At 37.7% G+C, this 21484-nt stretch overlaps 2 protein-coding genes across 3 annotated transcripts; both read left to right on the top strand.

The window, feature by feature from the left end:
- The first annotated feature begins 5192 nt into the window (after positions 1-5192).
- Positions 5193-8128, top strand: LOC107827081 (uncharacterized). 2 transcript variants are annotated; one of them, XM_016654143.2, is made up of 3 exons: positions 5193-5357; positions 6553-7711; positions 7798-8128. In XM_016654143.2, the coding sequence occupies exons 2-3, from the start codon at positions 6782-6784 to the stop codon at positions 7801-7803; spliced, it is 936 nt and encodes a 311-aa protein (XP_016509629.1). In that variant the 5' UTR covers positions 5193-5357; positions 6553-6781; the 3' UTR covers positions 7804-8128. The 2 variants fall into 2 exon arrangements, with proteins under 2 accessions (XP_016509629.1, XP_075106409.1); XM_075250308.1 differs by having other exon boundaries at positions 6440-7711.
- Positions 8129-17279: 9151 nt separating this feature from the next.
- Positions 17280-21355, top strand: LOC107826143 (uncharacterized). The gene is made up of 2 exons (XM_016653125.2): positions 17280-19247; positions 20979-21355. Exons 1-2 carry the CDS (start codon positions 17491-17493, stop codon positions 20983-20985), a joined length of 1764 nt encoding a protein of 587 aa, XP_016508611.1. The 5' UTR covers positions 17280-17490; the 3' UTR covers positions 20986-21355.
- The last annotated feature ends 129 nt before the right edge of the window (positions 21356-21484 follow it).

The following is a 21484-nucleotide window of genomic DNA, read 5'->3' as shown; positions in this document are numbered from 1 at the left end:
TGTGTACACAATCACAATGATTGATTTATTAATACCTGCCTAAAGTATACTAGCTGTGTATAGTTATTGAACATATAGGCCAAAGACAGTTTTTAGTTCTTGTTAGTCTCATTACCCAAATTCTATTCGAGCTAAAATGGTTACTTTAATAGGTCAATACAGCAGGACAAAGCCAAACCTCCATTCGCTCCTATTAGTACCACCTCCATAGATCCGATTTACCCAATTCAACAATTTACATTAAACATTCATTATCTTACCTAAATGATGAACAATATACAACAGTTAAGCATTTAAACTAAACTACAACAAAGCAATTATAAAAAAACTGAATTATAACAAAGCAATACAAGTAAAAATCATATTAATCAACAAAGGAAATTAAAACGGAAGCCAAGGCATGAGCAAACTGCTATGGCAATTTAAAAATCAGAATAAACTAACCCAGCTCTGCCTACAGTAAAAATCAACCCAATCAAACATTAATATTCTTTTGCACAAAATAAGATACTCCATAGAATAAAAATAAACCCAATCAAACACAGCCTTCATTTAGAAAAAGAAAGCAAATCAAATGCTACTGAAAGTGAAAACAAATAGCATCCTTGGAGCGTTCAATTTCCTCCTAATTCAACCCATCGTGTGTCCATGATAACCCTATAAATAAATGGATTTCCTGTAAACTATATATGTGGCATTGACAAGAATTATAAGCTTATAAATTATAAGAGTATTAATGAAAAGTTCAAATAAATCTTATCGAATCCTAATGGAAACTTTTTAGAACCAACTCAATACCAAACCATCACACCGTTTTAATGCATCAATCACAGTTCTAACCCTCTCAAAATAGTTGTCGAGTAATTCACATAGCAGAACCGATTTGAATTCTTAAGAAGAGGAACTCATTTGTTCATTGTCAGAGAAATCCAATAGCAAAACCAAGAAAAATACCGAACACGGATAATTAGTGCAAGAAACTATGAGTTAATTACAAACCATAACGAGAAACAGTACCTCAGTTTGGTCCGATAAGATGACATAGATAGCATGTAAAACTGAATTTACAATAACCGATTCTTCATTGTTGAACACCTTAAAACCCCTTTATTGCTGCATATTCTTCAATATATACAATGGAAAAAAGAAAATCTCTGATGCGGCGGATCTAAAATGAGCTAACAACCTGAATCTTCGAACTGGTAACGGAACCTCGAACTATTTAAATTGAATGAGTTGGACGAACAATTTCGAGCTGATTTTCACACTGATTTGGTGTAGTTTCAGGGAATTTTTGGAGCTGGGTTTACTACTGAGTTGGAGCTCCGTTTCGCTGGACTAACTGGGGGGTCGTTGGATTAACTTTCCCGTCAGATTGAAGGTGAAGGCTGGATGCGCCGTTGGTCTATGCGGCTGTGTATCTGTGTGTATGTCTATTAAGAGATGAAGGAGGATTTAGAGCCCTTTTTTGAAGGTCCTGCGGCTGAAGCTTTAAGCCAAAGAAAGAGCAGCCATGCTTTTTGAACTAGGTTCCTTTTTTGTGTGCTATCGTGTATTATGCTGAAGATGATGGGAGGGGTCCTTTTTTGGGTGTTCAACGGCGGATCCTTGGTCTATGGTGGTCATTATTTTTTGCTGAAGGAGATGAACGGCGGGGGAGTGGGGTCTTTTGATTAGGTTAGGTGTTGCTCTTTTCACATTTTTTTGTTAGGTAGTCTAGGTCTTAGAGTCTATCTTGTGTATTTTCGGCTGATTATAGAGTGTAGGGATATAGGTTTTTGTAGGGTTTTTTTCTATGTTAAGGGGTATGAGCATAGGGATTATGGGCTTGGGAATTATGGGCTAGATCTGAAAATTAAGCCTAAAAATGGGTCGTTTAAGCCCAAATTTTATTCTTTCCCCGCAACGAGACTAAAAATACGATCTCATTTATTAATTAATCCTACTTAAGTAAAATAACTATTAAAATAAGACTGACCGTTAAAACAAAACTATTTTTCGTATTTTTTAAGGTTAAAAATGACTACAAAACATTAATGAAACTATTTTTTTGTAATTTTTATTTTCTTATAATAAAATAAAGTAAAAGAGTCAAAATTAGTCGAAATAGCGATATTAGGCCTAAATTAGATATTTACGTGCTATAATATAAAAAAATCTTGGGGAGGGTCAAAACTCACATGTCTACACTACTTGGGCCATGTGATTTTTGAACAAGGGGTGTCTATGGACAAACAGAAAGTAGCAGCAGTATTGAGTTGGCCTCCACCCACCAACATTAAGACATTGAGGGGATTCTTGAGTCTCACAGGTTATTACAAAAGGTTCATAAAAAGCTATGTTGCTGTTTCTAGGCCTTTAACTGACCTCTTGAAGAAATGATGCTTTGCATGGAATGAAGCTGCAACTATGGCATTTGAAGCATAGAAGGAAATGATTACTTTAGCTCCTATTTTTTCTAAGGAGTTTGTTGTTGAAACAGATGCATCAGAAGAAGGCATTGTTGTAGTGCTCACTTAAGATGGTCGACCTATAGCTTTTTCAGCAAGGAGTTATCAGAAAGAAACAAGGCGTTGTCAGTCTATGAAAGGGAGCTTGTGGCTTTGGTCTGTGCAGTACAAAAATGGAGACCTTACCTGCTAGGAAGACACTTCACAGTCAAGACTGACCACCACAGTCTTAAGTATCTACTTGAGCAGAGGATTACCACACCAAGCTAGCAGAAGTGGCTAGTCAAGTTGCTGGGATATGATTACAGTATAGCCTAGGAAAGAAGAACATTATTGCAAATGCCCTATCTAGGAATGAAGAAGCAATGCAATTGTGTAGCATTTCTGTTATACATATGGACCTATTAGAAAAAGTCAAGCAATCATGGCAACATGATGCTGTTTTATAGAAGTTAATGGAGAACTTGCAGACTACAACAACAGTCAAGGCATATTACAAGTTTCAAGCTGGAATCTTAAGTAGAAAAGGAAAGATAATGGTGGGAAACAATGAAGAGTTGAAGACCAAATTGATAGCCTTTTATCACAGCAGTTCAATTGGAGGACATTCTGGGATTACTGCTACTTTGAATATATTGAAGCAAGACTTTTACTGGAAAAAAATGAAGCAGGCTGTATACTCCTATGTGAGGGAGTGTGACATTTGTCAAAGGTGTAAGAATGAGAATGTGGCTTATCCAGGATTGCTACAACCCTTAACTGTCCCTGAGAAAGTATGACAAGATATATCTATGGATTTCATTAAAGGATTGCCAAAGGCCCATGGTAAGGAGGTCATTTTTGTAGTGGTTGATAGCCTGAGCAAGGTTGCCCATTTTATGGCACTAAAGCATCCTTATACTGCTTTAGAGGTGGCTCAGATTTTCATGGACAATGTTTTTAAACTCCATGGGATACCTAAGACTATAGTTTCTGACATGGATGTGGTCTTCACTAACAAATTTTGGAAGGAGTTGTTCAAGTTGCAGAAGGTCTCTTTGGTGACATCAACTGCTTACCACCCTCAGACTGATGGCCAAACTGAGGTGGTCAACAGATGCTTAAAATGCTATCTTAGGTGCATGACCTTTGATCGACCAAATGAATGGCCTAAATGGTTGTCTTTGGCAGAACGATGATTCAACACTACCTATCATTCAGCTATTAAAATGACACCCTATGAGGTGGTTTATGGGCAGAAACCACCACCCTTGCTACCTTCATGCCTTTTGACTCCCAATTGGATGTAGTTGACAGAAGTTTACAAGCAAGGGAAGCCACCATTCGAGCTGTGAAATCTCATTTGCTAATAGCTCAAAACAGGATGAAATCCCAGGCTGATAAGGGCAGAACTGATAGAATTTATGCAGTGGGTGAATGGGTTTATGTTAAGCTACAACGATACAAATAATTATCCTTGAAGAGCCACTCTTTTTAGAAGTTATCAGCTAAGTACTTTGGTCCCTTTCAAATAATAAGAAGGGTAGGACAAGTTGCATATACCTTGGCTTTGCCTCCTCAGTCCAAGATCCACCCTACATTTCATATCTCTCAACTCAAGAAGAAGTTGGACACTCATACTTCTGCTCCTATTCTTCCAGTTGTTCATGCTGAACATGGCCATATCCTACTTACTCCAGAGGCAATCCTAGACAGGAGACTAGCACCAAAGAATGACAAGGCAACAACACAAGTCCTAGTTAAGTGGTTGAATGCTACTGCTGAAGACAGTACCTGGGGAAATTGGCAAGAATTCCACCTCAAATTTCTTTCTTTTAATCCTTGAGGACAAGGATTGTTTCAAGGGGAGGGTAGTGTTACGATCAGAATAAAATGAGGATTAATACACAGTCACGTGAGAGGCACGTGAGCAGCAGTTAGCTTCAGTTAATTAGTTTCCGAAAAGTAGTTACAGTTAGTTAGTTGTTGTTAGCTTAATTCACAGCTATTGTAAGGCTCATTCATTTTGTAATTGAATCTAAAGAAATCTCTCTCTTCTCTCTCTAAATTCTCGAAATATTCCCTTCCCTCAGTCATCTGTTCAAGAGCAGTTCTCCTTATTTGCTCTTTAGGATACTTAGATTTGTTTCTAAGTTCGTGAGCTGATATCATATAGCTGCCAATCCTACTCTTAGATCTCATCTTCGGAAGAAACACCAAACAACATTGTTAACATCAAACTTTGAGAACACATTAAGCCTCCGATCTTTGAGAAACTTTTACAACTATTCTTTATATTAATTTGTTAGGATTTATAGAAGTAAAATCCTATTTGATTTTAAATTCCTAATATAATTCGTAAATCTATCATACAAGGGTAGATTTAGTCGGGGAAATTTTAGTTGATTTAAAATTTTAAAATAAGAGAAATATTTAAATGACTACTTTGTCCAGTGTAAACTTTATTTAAAGGGATAAAAAAGGCGAACGACAATTCGCTAACGACCTTCGTGCTTTTAATATAGTACCTATATAGATGATATGCTATGATATGATGATTTATTAAATATGTAAATTAAATTACTATTTTATACTTCATAGTCAATTAAATGGTTTCACATAGTAGGTGAAAAAAGAGGAGTACTCCATGTACATTAAAAGAACTTAATTAAATTACCATGATACAGTGAAAGAATCTTATCGTCAAAGACAAAAATAAAGAAATATCTTTTCATGGGCAAAAGGTAGCAGTACTGATTTCTTTTCCTTTTTTTAAAAATAAAATAAAAATTAAGGTCGGAATATCTCTAAGCATTGTGAATCCTCAAACCTGACAACAAACAAAAATGATGAGAGGCTTTATATGTTAGAGTACTGAACCAGGGGTCGCTGAATTCCGAGGCAGAAGCCATTGAAGCACATATTGCGGTACTATCTCATTCCAACAAAATTTTCAGATGTTAAATATTCTCAAAATTTTCGAGAATATTGTGCAAAGAAATGAAAAAGAACTGTTAAATCTGTCTTCTGGAACTATAACGATTAAAAAGTCGATCTATTACCAAAATTCCGTCAGAATACATGTTACAAGGGAAATTACAGTGTTTCTGGTACTTAAATCAATTAAAATTACTTTTTATTCTTCTGGATTTAAAAAAAAAAGGGAAAAGTGGCTGCGGAGTCGTATCTGGCTTATTCATGATTGAATTAGAGCTGATGAGAATTGGGGAATGGAATGTTTTATAATGATTTTGGTGTCATTTCCGTCCATCCAATTTAGTTGGCTAAAAGAAATTGGGGTTATGAGTGAGTTAACTTTTAGTCCCCTTCTGTTAAAATCCTTGAGAAGATTGAGAGAGATTATTCTTCATGTTTACTAAGTAAATGATTTTGAGATTCATGGGTGAGTTGGGTTTTATCCCTTCTGTTAAAATCCTTAGCTGAAATGGTTGAAAGATTGTTACTTTACTACTAGGTATATGATTTTGAGATAATGGATGAAGAATATGTTCAATCTTACTGTAACTTAGAAATGTTATATGTTATACTTCATCATTAAGAGGTTCATTGATTTATCCATGTGCTCTTGGCACTTGATCTTGCTCTTAACAAGATGCTTCTGTAACATTTTAGTAATTTACTTCATGGACGTACACCGTGTCTGACAGTTTGAGGGGGCTGAGTCGCTAGAGCGTAGGTTGAGCCTACTATGGCTAGCTGGTTTTTACATTCTACACTCATTTATGAGGCTCAAGAATGAAAATTGGTGGTGCAGATATAAGTTAAATGTTTTCTTGTGTATAAATTTTGTCATTTTTGGAGTAATCATATTTGTTTAATTCACCTTAGGATGTTATCAAGACTCTAGTGTCCGAGGTTTAGAGGATTGTATAATTCCCAATCAGAACTTTCCACTTTGACATAGTTTTGTACAACTTTTAGCTTATTTTGATAATTATGTTGCTTAGCTGTTTCTCATATTTCTATTCACATGCTCTCACGTTTAATAGGGTAGCTCAACTTGAATGTGGATCTGTAATTGGTTTATAGATTTGGACTTTTGGCTTGTATTTCCAAATCGTTGGATATCTGAATGTAAAGTGGTCCTTCATTTTATTTTCAGCTTTGAGCATCTGCAAAGCCTTTAGTTATTTGTTGGTCATACAACCACAACCACAAGATAGATACCCCTTAATCTGCCATCTGTGAGACACTGCTGCACTTGCTTCTTCTAGTTATCATTATCTTTTTCCAGCATTTGAGCTCTCAATAGGGGTTCACTCAAGCAATAAGGTGGTACAATACCAACTCGTAGTGCAGCATAAGAGACTGGCAGAGGGATATTCAGACTCATGATGAAACTCTTCGATTCTCATTGTCACCTCCAAGATCCAAAGATCATTAATATGGTCCCAAAAATTATTAAGACCACAGTTGAAACAGGAGTTGTCCATTTTGCTGTCAATGGTGTGTCGGAAAAAGATTGGCATTTGGTCAAGGAAATGAGTGATCACTACCCTTGTATTGTTCCAAACTTTGGGATCCATCCCTGGTTTATTACTGAGAGGACTCCTAATTGGCTGAAAACTTTGAAAGGATTTTTGGAGGCTACTCCTGCTGCTGCAGTTGGAGAGATTGGTTTAGATAAAGGTTCGTTTGGAAGGAAGATTGATTTTGCTGATCAGGTGGATGTCTTTGGACAGCAGCTTCAGCTTGCCAAAGAGTTGAAAAGACCAGCATCCATACACTGTGTTCGTGCTTTCGGGGATCTTCTTGAATTATTGAAATCTGTCGGGCCATTTCCTGCCGGTTTTATTCTGCACTCTTACCTTGGTTCTGCCGAAATGGTTCCTGAATTTGCAAAGCTTGGTGGTTACTTCTCATTTTCTGGGTTTCTTATGTCCATGAAAGAGAGCAAAGCGAAGAAAATGTTGAAGTCAATTCCTACGGACAGAATCTTGTTGGAGACAGATGCACCAGATGCTTTGCCAAAGTTGAGCGATCCAGAGTCTCTGTATTTGATCGAGAGAGAAGCTTCAGTAGCTGATGGAACTTCAAGTGGAGGAGGAAACAACAACGGAAATCTGTCCGAGAACCCATCGCAGGAGGACAAAGGCAATGAACAACAGGCACGAGAAATCCCTAACCATCCTGCAAACATTCATCATGTACTTTCCTATGTTGCATCATTACTCGAGCTGACAAAAGAAGAACTTGCTGAGATAAGCTTTGCAAATGCATCACGGCTATTTTCTTATGAAGGTTCAAAGGTAGTGCAACAGGTAAAGTTATCCTGCCTAAAACATGCAGTTGATACTATGTTGCATGCCCGGTATGTTTTTTCTAACCACGTCCTCTTCTGTAACAGGTTTGAAGTGGAAACTGGAAGTTTGTGACACTAAGCAGGACAACCTAGAGCATTCTTCTGACTTGTCATAGCTTTGTTAGGCTAATATATCTCAGTTGTGTTGAACCATTGTATCAAAGTGTGGTTGCATTAGTACATGGAAATCTGTGGTATATCTTAAGATTGCTTATTTTCTCTTTAAATTTTGGCTTTATATAGGTTCTTCAACTGTACCGCATGTATATATCCATTTGTCATTGGAGCACCACATACTTATCCTTGTTGAGTTTTTGTTTAAGATGAAATAGTCTTAAAATTAGAGTGAATGGAAAATGGGATTTGGATTTGGATTCGGATTTGGTCAAATGATCGATCGATTGATTAATTTTTTGGACCAAATTTATTTGTTAATAGTGAATATTAACGTGATATAATCCGTGTTTGTAACGGATGTTTTCCAATCCGTGTATTGTGTTGCAACACTAAGCAATAAGCAGCCTAGTGCACCTCCCACAATGGTGCAAGTGCTCCTCCCACCAAGCAAGTGTACATTCCACCATGTAAGTGTTTCCGATAGCCTAGTGCTTGTTGCACCATGGAGGGGGCGGATTTCTCTCAAATAACTGCTATAAATAGAGCATAAGTTGGAGAGAAAGAAGAACACATCGGAAAAAACACTCGAAACACTCTGTATACACTTAATATACACTCTGTATACATTGGATATACACTCTGTATATACTGGATATACACGCTGTATACACTGCGTATACACTGGAAAAACGAATTGCAATCTGATATTCTCTTCAGTAAGAATTCAACATTGGCTATACTTTGCATTCCTTCCTCTCAGAATTTCCATTTGACTTCTGAGTTTTCCTCCCTTGTTCTGCATTGTTTTAAACTACAAACAAAGCATCCGTAAGTGTGATTTGCTGCCGAACTTTGTGTTCGCTGAAACATTGGGGTTTGAAGTACCGCTACACCAGTGTGTAATTCGTTCTATCCTGAGAGGAAATAATCCATAACCTTGGGTACTAGGAGGAAATTAAATTCCTTAAGGAAACACTGTGAATTCAGTGGGCTCGAATTAATTTCTGTTTTATTTATATTTACGTTTATAAGCTAACGTTCTAATTTCCAGAATCATTATTTACAAGTACAAAAGGAACAACAAGCTTAAGGAATTTAATAATTTTAATTTCTGTATTTGTGTTACTTTTATTATTCTGGAAACTATAACCTTTGTGGTTTTTGTGTACTCCCGTTTGGAGAGTAAAGCCTTCGTGGCGGTTTGTTGGAGATTAAAATCTACGTGATTTTTACTCCAGTTTTAAAGCCTTCGTGGCGTTTTGTTGGAGATTAAAATCTACGTGATTTTTCACTCCAGTTTTAAACGTTTATTAAACGTTTGATTGTGTCATTTTTACAGTAAAAATGGCGAATGACGGAAATCAAGCTGTTTCGATGATGACTGCCAACGCATAGACAAGTCGAACTCCGGCGTTGGCACCGGCAGAGAAACCCGGAAAATTTTCCGGGATGGATTTCAAGCACTGGCAGCAAAAGATGTTCTTCTACTTGACTACGTTATGTCTACAGAAGTTCATCAAGGAAGATGTTCCTGATCTTCCAGATGAAACTCCAGAGAATGATAGCTTTCTCGTAATTGAGGCGTGGAAGCATTCTGACTTCTTGTGCAGGAATTATATTCTTAGCGGACTGGAGGATAATCTGTATAATGTATACAGTGGCGTGGAGACGTCAAAAGAATTGTGGAATGCACTTGAATAGAAATACAAAACTGAATATGCCGGGATGAAGAAATTCGTCGCTGCAAAATTTTTGGACTACAAAATGGTAGATAGCAAGTCTGTTATTACCCAAGTCCAGGAGTTACAAGTGATTATTCATGATCTACTTGCTGAAGGTATATTTCAAATAAATGCTAATGTTGAAAGTAAATTTTTTAGTAATTTTACTAACGGAATTTTCATTGAAGGTTTTGTCATCAATGAGGCATTCCAAGTAGCAGCAATAATTGAGAAGTTGCCTCTATTGTGGAAAGACTTTAAAAATTATTTGAAACACAAACGAAAGGAGATGTCCCTTGAAGATCTCATTGTTCGATTGAGAATCGAAGAGGAGAATAAAGCTGCTGAGAGAAGAGGCCGTGGAAATTCAACAATAATGGGAGCAAATATTGTTGAAGATAACAAAAAGAGAAAGAAGGCTTCTGGTCCGAAATACAACCCAAGGAAGAAGCGGTTCAGTGGAAACTGCTACAACTATGGGAAAACCGGACACAAATCTACGGAGTGTCGTGCTCGGAAGAAAGACAAGCAAATGGGTCAAGCAAACATGGTAGAAAAGCATGATGATGTTGTTGACTTGTGCGCCATGCTTTCTGAATACAACCTGGTAGGAAACCCAAAGGAGTGGTGGATTGATTCTGGAGCCACTCGCCATGTTTGTGCTGTGAGGGAAGCATTTTCTACATATGCTTCTGCTTGCCCCGAAGAGACGCTCTCTATGGGAAATGCTGCTACAACAAAAATTGAAGGATACGGTAAGATATTTCTCAAGATGACTTCTGGCAAGGTCATGACTTTGAACAACGTCCTTCATGTTCCCAAGATTAAGAAGAACTTAGTCTCTACTGGACTTCTTGTAAAGCACGGTTTCAAGTGCGTTTTTGTATCTGACAAGGTAGTGATTAGTAAGAATGAAATGTTTGTAGGAAAATGTTACCTTACTGAGGGCCTTTTCAAGCTGAATGTAATAGTTGTTGAAACTAATAATAAAACTTCAGCTTCTTCTTACTTACTTGAGTCAAATGATTTATGGCATGTACGTTTGGGTCATGTCAATTATAAAACCTTGCGAAAAATGATAAACTTGGAAGTATTGCCTAAGTTTGAATGCGAAAAATCAAAATGTCAAATATGTGTGGAATCTAAGTATGTTAAACATCCTTATAAGTCGGTTGAAAGGAATTCAAATCCTTTAGACTTAATTCACACAGATATTTGTGACATGAAGTCAATACCATCTCGCGGTGGAAAGAAGTATTTCATAACTTTTATTGACGATAGTACTCGATATTGCTATGTTTACTTACTTAATAGTAAAGATGAAGCAATAGACGCATTCAAGCAATACAAAAATGAAGTTGAAACGCAACTTAACAAGAAAATCAAAATGATAAGAAGTGATAGGGGTGGTGAATATGAATCTCCTTTTGAACAAATATGTTTAGAATATGGAATTATTCATCAAACAACAGCCCCTTACACACCCCAATCCAATGGGATTGCGGAAAGAAAGAATCGTTCATTAAAGGAGATGATGAACGCATTGTTGATAAGTTCTGGATTGCCACAGAACTTGTGGGAGGAAACTGTTCTTACGGCTAACCGAATACTAAATCGAGTACCCCATAGCAAAACACAATCCATTCCATATGAAAAATGGAAAGGAAGGAAGCCCAACTTAAATTATTTTAAAGTGTGGGGGCGTTTAGCAAAAATGCAAGTTCCTAAACCCAAAAGGGTAAAAATAGGACCGAAAACAGTTGATTGTGTTTTCATAGGATATGCGACTAATAGTAAAGCATATCGATTTCTGGTTCATAAATCAGAAAATCCCGACATTCATAATAATACGGTTATAGAATCAGATAATGCTGAGTTCTTTGAAAATATATATCTGTATAAAAAGGAATGCGAGTCGATTGGTGAAGGATCTAAACGACCTCGGGAAGAAACAAAAGAAAGTACATTTAATCAGAGGGATCCAAGACGTAGTAAACGTCAAAGAACGTCTACTTCGTTTGGACCAGATTTTGTGACTTTCTTATTGGAAAATGAGCCTCTAACATTTAAAGAAGCTATGTCTTCTTCGGAATCATTGTTCTGGAAAGAGGCAATCAATAGTGAAATAGAATCCATATTGAACAACCATACATGGGAATTGGTTGATCTTCCTCCTGGAAATAAACTTTTGGGTTCTAAATGGATTTTTAAGAGAAAAATGAAAGATGATGGCACTATTGATAAATTTAAGGCAATACTTGTTGTCAAAGGGTATAGACAACGAGAAGGTCTTGACTACTTTGATACATACTCCCCAGTTACAAGGATTACGTCCATACGGATGCTAGTAGCATTAGCTGCAGTGTATGGTCTTAAAATTCATCAAATGGATGTTAAAACGGCCTTCTTAAATGGAGAGTTGGAGGAAGAAATTTACATGGAACAACCTGAAGGGTTTGTGGTTCCAGGTAAAGAAAATAAGGTATGTAGACTTGTTAAGTCCCTTTACGGACTAAAACAAGCACCCAAACAATGACATGCAAAATTTGACCAAACAATGTTGTCAAATGGTTTTAAGATAAATGAATGTGATAAATGTGTGTACATTAAAAATGTTCCAAATCACATAGTCATTGTTTGCCTATATGTGGATGATATGCTGATAATGAGTAATAACATTGCCAACATAAATGCTACTAAACGTATGCTAACTAGCAAGTTTGATATGAAGGACTTGGGAATTGCGGATTTAATTCTGGGGATTAAGATCCAAAAGACTCCTCAAGGTCTGGCATTGTCACAATCTCATTATATTAAGACAGTACTTGAAAAATTCAAGCACTTGGGCTTTAAAGTTGCAAAGACTCCAATTGACGTAAATCTTGCACTAGCAAAGAATAAAGGCCAAAGCATATCACAATTGGATTATGCTCGTGTGTTGGGATGCTTAATGTACATCATGAATTGTACACGACCAGATATAGCTTGTGCTATAAGTAAACTAAGTCGATACACGAGCAATCCAGGTCAATCTCATTGGATGGCAATGAAACGAGTTTTGGGATACTTAGAACATACCCAAAATTTTGATTTGCACTACAGTAAATATCCAGCGGTGATTGAAGATATTGTGATGCAAATTGGATCACCGGTTCAACTGATTCGAAGTCCACAAGTGGATATGTATTCACTATTGGTGGAGGAGCGGTATCTTGGAAGTCGTCCAAACAAACATGTATTGCCCGCTCTACAATGGAGGCTGAGTTCATAGCCTTAGATAAAGCCGGTGAAGAAGCTGAATGGCTCCGGAATTTCTTGGAAGACATTCCATTTTGGCCCAAACCGTTGGCACCAATATGCATACACTGTGATAGCCAAGCGGCAATTGGAAGGGCTGAGAGCGTTATGTATAACGGTAAATCTCGTCATATACGACGAAGACATAAAACCGTTAGGCAATTACTCTCTAGAGGAATTATCACGATTGACTATGTAAAGTCAAGTGATAATGTATCGGATCCACTTACAAAAGGCCTAACTAGAGAGGTAGTTGAGAAATCATCGAGGGGAATGGGGCTATGGCCGAGAACAAGTCATTGTGGCGGTAACTCTACCTAGAAGACTGGAGATCCCAAGATCTAGGTTCAAGGAGATCAAACAAAGTCATTAATGACAGTTCAACATTGTCAACTAAAATTTTAGTCCATTCTAGTGATGAGACAATGTTCAGTACCAAGGATAAAACATTAAGGCTTTTTAATGATTTCTAATTTGATACGTGGTATATCAAATAATATATCTACATGATGACACGTTTAGAAATCACCTATGTAAGTGTGAAGTGTTAGCCGCTTCAAGGAGAATTCTGCAAGGCCAATTCTCTACGCACTTATGAAACCAGGCGGTGTTCATGGCTGAAACGAACACAACAATGAGAACCAAAGACGGTTAAGGGTTGATTGTATGACTTATGGTTGTCTAGGTATACACTAAAGTTCGACGGTTCAAAGATATCAAATCTACCGATTGACCGAGTATATCCGACACAAGTTCACTACAGAAAGTTCAAAGGGAAACCTACTTATCCAGATGCAATTAATCCTTGTTTGCAAATCACACAAGTTTTTCATGCATACTTCCGTGATATAGCCATTCCCCATTCATGTGGGGGATTGTTGAGTTTTTGTTTAAGATGAAATAGTCTTAAAATTAGAGTGAATGGGAAATGATATTTGGATTTGGATTCGGATTTGGTCAAATGATTGATCGATTGATTAATTTTTTGGACCAAATTTATTTGTTAATAGTGAATATTAACGTGATATAATCCGTGTTTGTAACGGATGTTTTTCAATCCATGTATTGTGTTGCAATACTAAGTAATAAGCAGCCTAGTGCACCTCCCACAATGGTGCAAGTGTTCCTCCCACCAAGCAAGTGTACATTCCACCATGTAAGTGTTTTCTCCATGATAGACTAGTGCTTGTTGCACCATGGAGGGGGCGAATTTCTCTCAAATAACTGCTATAAATAGATCATAAGTTGGAGAGAAAGAAGAACACATCAGAAAAAACACTCGAAACACTCTGTATACACTTAATATACACTCTGTATACACTATATATACACTCTGTAGATACTGGATATACATGCTGTATACACTGCGTATACACTGGAAAAACGAATTGCAATCTGATATTCTCTTCAGTAAGAATTCAACATTGGCTATACTTTGCATTCTTTCCTCTCAGAATTTCCATTTGACTTCTGAGTTTTCCTCCCTTGTTCTGCATTGTTTTAAACTACAAACAAAGCATCCGTAAGTGTGATTTGCTGCCGAACTTTGTATTCGCTGAAACACCGGGGTTTGAAGTACCGCTACACCAGTGTGTAATTCGTTCTATCACGTGAGGAAATAATCCATACCCTTGGGTACTAGGAGGGGATTAAATTCCTTAAGGAAACACTGTGAATTCAGTGGGCTCGAATTAATTTCTGTTTTATTTATATTTACGTTTATAAGCTAACGTTCTAATTTTCAGAATCATTATTTACAAGTACAAAAGGAACAACAATCCTTGATCCCCAAAATCACTGCAACAACTACGCCTCAGTTCCTAACTAGTTAGGGGCCGGCTATATGTATGGTTGCTATTTCACTTCACTCCATTTGCTATACATGGAATTCTTTAACACTAGAGGTTCTTTACCCACTAACATACAAATTTCTAAACTGACATTATTTTGTAACTAAATATTTTTGTTTGGACCACTAATAGCACTTTCCCTTGCGTCCCATGAAGATCCATTCAATCATTTTTTTCTTTTTCCTTTTTTCTTGGCAATCTATCCATGGTAAACGCAAAATGAGAAAATATAAGAAAGACTCAGCGACATGCTTTGAATTAAAACGTGACATCTGAATTGTTCATTAAAAGAAGTTCAAATTTTGCGATCCACATCGTAGTAGAAGCTACCTTAGAGTTTACCCATCAAAAAAAAAAAAAAAGAAGAAGCTACCTTAGAGTAGTTTTTTGTTTTTCATAAAGATTCATCAAAGGCAACCAGTTCCCTTGTATAAGAACAAAGGTGATGTCCAGAGCTGTAACAACTATAGGGGAATCAAATTACTAAGTCATACTATGAAAGTTTAGGAGAGAGTGGTAGAAATGAGAGTGCGAAGGACGGTGTCTATTTCAGACAACCAGTTCAGATTCATGCCGGGACGATCTACCACAGAAGCTATCCACCTTATTAGGAGGATGGTGGAACAGTACAGAGATAGGATGAAGGATCTCCACATGGTGTTTATTGATCTGGAGAAAGCGTACGATAAGGTTCCTAGGAAGGTCTTATGGAGCTGCTTAGAGGATAAAGGGGTCCCGAGTAACTATATTAGGGTGATTAAAGACATGTATGATGGAGCTAAGACTCGGGTTAGGACAGTAGGAGGCGACTCTGAACACTTTCCAGTTATTACGGGGTTGCACCAAGGGTCTGCACTCAGCCCATTCCTATTTGCCCTGGTGATGGATGCACTGACTCATCATATTCAAGGGGAGGTTCCATGGTGCATGCTATTTGCTGATGACATTATTCTAATTGACGAGACAAGAGGCGGCGTCAACGAGAGGCTAGAGATTTGGAGACATGCTCTTGAGTCTAAAGGTTTCAAGTTGAGTAGGACGAAGACGGAATACCTCGAGTGCAAATTTGGAGTTGAGCCGACGGAAGCGGGAGTTGAAGTGAGGCTTGACTCTCAAGTCATTCCCAAGAGAGGTAGTTTCAAGTACCTTGGATCGGTTATTCAGGGGATCGGGGAGATTGACGAGGATGTCACACATCGTATAGGGGTGGGGTGGATGAAGTGGAGGTTAGCGTCAGGAGTCTTGTGTGACAAGAAAGTACCACCGTTACTAAAAGGTAAGTTTTATAGAGCAGTGGTTAGGCCTGCCATGTTATATGGAACTGAATGTTGGCCGGTAAAGAACTCACACATCCAGAAGATGAAAGTAGTGGAGATGAGGATGTTGAGGTGGATGTGCGGGCATACAAGGATGGATAAGATTAGGAATGAAGATATTCGAGAGAAGGTGGGTGTGGCCCCCATGGAGGACAAGATGCGGGAAGTAAGACTTAGATGGTTCGGGCACATTCAGAGGAGGAGCACTGATGCACCGGTGAGGAGGTGTGAGCGACTGGCTGTAGTGGGCACGCGGAGAGGTAGAGGACGACCTAAGAAGTATTGGGGAGAGGTGATCAGACATGACATGACGCGACTTAGGATTACTGAGGACATGGCCCTTGATAGGGAATTATGGAGGTCGAGCATTAAGGTTGTAGGTTAGGGGAGAGTGTGAATATTTCTACAACACAATAGAGTGAGACTATCCAGTTAGGAGTTAGACTAGGAATGTCATTGGTCGTCTATTGATGCAGGGCTTTACCTTCTAGTTGTACTATACCAACCATCTATTTCGTATTTCGTATTTCGTATTTCGTATTCTGTATTTCATATCTCTTATATATTGTTGTTATTTTTATTATGCATTTTTATGGTACTAATATATCATCTCCTATTGCTTTTTTGAGCCGAGGGTCTCCTGGAAACAGCCTCTCTACCCTTCGGGGTAGGGGTAAGGTCTGCGTACATATTACCCTCCCCAGACCCCACTTGTGGGATTATACTGGGTCGTTGTTGTTGTTGTTGTTGTTGTATAGGCAATACTTAGTTAAGAATATGTTTATGAATAAATAAGAAAGCAAAATACTTTGTTTAATATGCATTTGATAAGGAAAAAAATTAGGCGCAATTACAATGTCAATGTGGCAAAACAAAATATCAATATATCATGTCTCTTTGTCCCTATTTATATAATGTATTTTTCTTTTTAGTCTATCCAAAAATATATATTTTTTATTTAAAAACTAATTTTACTTTAAGTTTCTCATTTTGCATTTAATAAGATGATTTAATTTTTTTTTAGAATGAATGATTTACTGTCAAACAAATATCTACAACTTATTTTAGATCATAAATTTTAAAAGTCTTTTTTAAATTTGTGCCCAAAATACATCACACAAATAGAGAAGGGAGTACATGACAAGAAAGTTTTTGGAGCAATGGTAAATGTGTTTTCTTATGCATAATAAGATGGAATTAAATAAACAAATTTGAAAGGAAAGTTTATTGCACAAAAATCAAATTTATAGACCAAATGGGATAATATTGAGCGAGGGAGATCTTCTTTTTCTTTTGTGTTCATTCAGTCATCTAGAATTTGGAAAAAACACACGTAGCAACAAATATCACAAAAATCTTCAAAAGCCTTTCGTTTTAACTCACTAGTAGCGCGACTTATATTGCCGATTTTTTCAGAAAACCTTGCAAATTCTCAATATGGATCTCTTACAGTCCTACGCCGACGATGAAACCGCCGAATCGCCGCCACAAAACCCTAACTCCCAAACTTCCGACCAAAGCCCTTCGCCGGATTCATCCCCAATCCGCATGCTCCCTTCAAAATCCGCCGCCCCCAAAGTCGACGACACGATGCTAACCCTAACAGTCGCCGGCGAAGCTGCCAGAGCTCAATCCAAACCCCTCGATCCGACCCAGCACCTCGTCGGTTTCAACCCGACATACGAGCAACTCTGGGCACCAATCTACGGGCCAGCTCACCCCTACGCCAAGGACGGGTTAGCTCAAGGGCTCCGAAATCACAAGCTAGGGTTTGTTGAAAACGCCGCTATTGAACCTTTTGTATTCGACGAGCAGTACAACACTTTTCAGAAATACGGGTACGCTGTTGATCCCTCTGAAAATAGTTACATTGGTGACTTGGATAAAATGAAGGAATGTGATGCAATTTCTGTGTATAATATACCTCAGCATGAACAAAAAAAGAGGAAATTAGAGAAAAAGAAGGAAAAAATGGAGGAGGAGGGTGATGAGGGTGACGTGGACATGTCGGAAGTTGAGAATCCGGCGACGGACACGTGGCTGATGAAGAACAGGAAGAGCCCATGGGCTGGAAAGAAAGAAGGGTTACAAGTAGAATTAACTGAGGAGCAGAAAAAGTATGCTGAAGAGTATGCTAAGAAGAAGGGTGAAGAAAGAGGTGGTGGAGAAAAGCCTGAGCCTTTACTTGAAAAGAGTACATTCCATGGTAAAGAGGAAAAAGATTATCAGGGTAGGTCGTGGATCGCTCCACCTAAGGATGCAAAGGCTGCGAATGATCATTGTTTTATACCAAAAAGATTGGTTCATACTTGGAGTGGGCACACCAAAGGGGTTTCGGCTATTAGGTTTTTCCCTAAGCATGGTCATTTGATTTTGTCAGCTGGGATGGATACAAAGGTGAAGATTTGGGATGTTTACAATTCTGGTAAATGTATGAGGACTTATATGGGACATTCGAAGGCGGTGAGGGATATTTGGTTTTGCAATGATGGGTCGAAGTTTTTGACAGCTGGGTATGATAAGTACATTAAGTATTGGGATACAGAAACAGGACAGGTGATCCAAACGTTCACCACAGGGAAGATACCCTATGTTGTGAGGCTTAACCCTGATGAGGATAAGCAGAATGTACTTTTGGCTGGTATGAGTGATAAGAAGATTGTGCAGTGGGATATAAATAGTGGACAGATTACACAAGAGTATGATCAACATCTGGGGGCAGTTAATACAATTACCTTTGTGGATAATAATAGGAGGTTTGTGACCTCTAGCGATGATAAATCACTACGTGTTTGGGAATATGGTATTCCCGTTGTTATTAAGTATATTAGTGAACCCCATATGCATTCCATGCCATCTATTTCGCCCCATCCGAATGGGAATTGGATTGCAGCTCAGAGTTTGGATAACCAGATTCTTATTTATAGTACACGAGAGAGATTTCAGCTGAATAAAAAGAAAAGATTTGCTGGACACATTGTCGCTGGTTATGCTTGCCAGGTCAACTTTTCACCTGATGGACGGTTTGTCTTATCAGGAGATGGTGAAGGCAGATGCTGGTTTTGGGATTGGAAATCGTGTAAGGTCTTCAGAACTCTCAAGTGTCATGACGGGGTCTGTATTGGTGCAGAGTGGCATCCTCTGGAACAAAGTAAAGTTGCTACTTGTGGTTGGGATGGTTTGATCAAGTACTGGTAAGCTTTATGATCCTTGTCTTTATAACTATGATTATGTAGGTTGATCTTTTATTGCTTTGTTGTCATAGAATTTACTTGTAAAGGTAGTTGTGATGTGGATCAGTAAAAATGCTCTCCTTATATAAGCATTATATATTTCTAACATAAACAATTGTAGAAGGTTGTCTGAAGAGTGTCTTGGATACCATATCGTAGGATTTTAATCCTAGGGTTTGTTTAGCTTTAGTCATGCTAAACTGGTTTGTTGATTGGAAGCGCTACTAATCTGTCCCTCCTACCTTGATCCACGTATGTACTCTCCTGATAAATGAAGCAATCTCAAATTGTAAGATGGTCATATAGGAATGACGACTTGCAATGTTGTTAAAGGCACTCTTAAACCCTGAAGCTAGGTGCTGTTATATTGGGTATTTCGTGTCGCTTTATATGATGCTCTACTGCAAGAAGAAAAGCACTTAGGTATGCACCTAACACCAATAGCATCCCTCTGCCAGAGAGTGGCTGGCACTGAATAATAAATAGAATTCTAAAGTAATATATTAGGTTAAGAAAATGTTATGGATGCATAGGTTAGTGATTTTAGAATAATAAACTAGAAAAATTAGTATACAATAGTCCTGATTAAAAACTTGACTTAATATTGCATTTTGCATTTATTACTCCCTCCATTTCAATTTATGTGAACCTATTTCCTTTTTAGTCCGTGCCAAAAAGAATGACCCCTTTCCTTATTTGGAAACAAATTACCTTTACACAATGTTTTATAGCCACACAAAATATATGTGCCTCATTTTACACCACAAGATCCAAAGTCTTCTCTCTTTTCTTAAATTCCGTTCCCAGTCAAATGGGTTCACATAAATTGAAACGGAAGGAGTAGTAATTTAAAATGATAATTTAAAAAAAGATGATACTTGAAACTGATTAAAATGGTTTGTACTTCGTATATTTCACGTTATTGATTTTTTATTCTTCTGTCCATATAGTAGTTTGCATTTATAGTTACTCTTCTGGGGGTAGAAGTACTTGATCTCCTATAGATCCTGTCTTATTAGACCCCCTGCCCTTTTCTTTACTGCCTTTTCGTAGTTAGTACAGCAATGCAACCCTTGGATATTTAGCATTGTGCTGTTGAAATTTTGATCTAGGACATATTTTTTCTTGTCTTTGTATTCACTGAGCATTCTTTCTCATTTCAGTTGGTAACTATTTTTTCTTGTCTTTGTATTCACCGAGCATTCTTTCTCATGTCAGTTGGTAGCTTCCTTGTTGCCTATTCATTCGGCTATCTACCTGCCTAATATCTTAGATCGTTGGTTGCATTTCTCTCATGGCCATTTTTCTTGTTGAATTTTTGAGACCATTTGTCAATGTCCTCAAGTATCTCCTCTTGTAATTCCCTTTGAATGATGATGAATTTCAACTTCCTAGCAACAAGAGAGGGTTAAAGCACATCTACTGCTCTTTTGCTTGCCATTAGTCATTACTTTATGCAGAGTATCTTATGGGCTTGATGAATGAGGTCTATTTGGATTTTGGGGGGAGAAATATTAATGGATAGATCTCTTATCCAAAATATCAAATAGATCATTCTCCTCTCTTCCTCTCTTAGTCATCACTTCTCTCATTGTGCTGCAGTCTTGTTTGTACATGTGTGCTTATACTTGAGGCGGATGCTCATTTATTATTCCTGGTGTTTAACACGCTAACCTCATCTCTCGTATGCAGGGACTAGTTCTGGAGCAATCATTTCTGCCTGTCCATGTAAACAACGCCAAGTTGTTCAACTCCAGTTGGCTAGAGGAATAGAGACTCTTTATGCATTGGGTGTTCAACTTGTCTGGGACACATTGGCTGGAGGAATCAAGCTATGTATTACTTGGTTGGTTAATTCTAGTCTTTAGCTCTGTAAAGCAGGTTTTCTGAGATGGTTTTCTTTTTGTTATTAAAGTTGAGGTTGTACCAATAGTTACTAACAGAGGGACATGTAACTTCCAATCAAGTTATGATATTCCAGTAGACAATAGACGGAGATCAGTTATTGCATTTTTGAGTGTTAATGTGATGTACGAATTAAATTTATGTTGTATATTGTTTCTTTAGAAGTTGCAGTTCTTATTTCACGTCTTTTGTTGATGAAATGATAAATAGGCATCTGGTGTTCTGTCGAGTTTGATTCCAATGTCTGGTTCCAAAAAGACAGGATTAAAGTGGAAGGGTACACAAACATGTGA

The sequence above is a fragment of the Nicotiana tabacum genome, chromosome 3, assembly GCF_000715075.1.
Source record: "Nicotiana tabacum cultivar K326 chromosome 3, ASM71507v2, whole genome shotgun sequence".
In the NCBI taxonomy this organism is placed as follows: Eukaryota; Viridiplantae; Streptophyta; class Magnoliopsida; order Solanales; family Solanaceae; genus Nicotiana; species Nicotiana tabacum.
The sequence above is the reverse complement of the archived record's forward strand: the minus strand, read 5'-3'. Positions and strand labels throughout refer to the sequence as shown.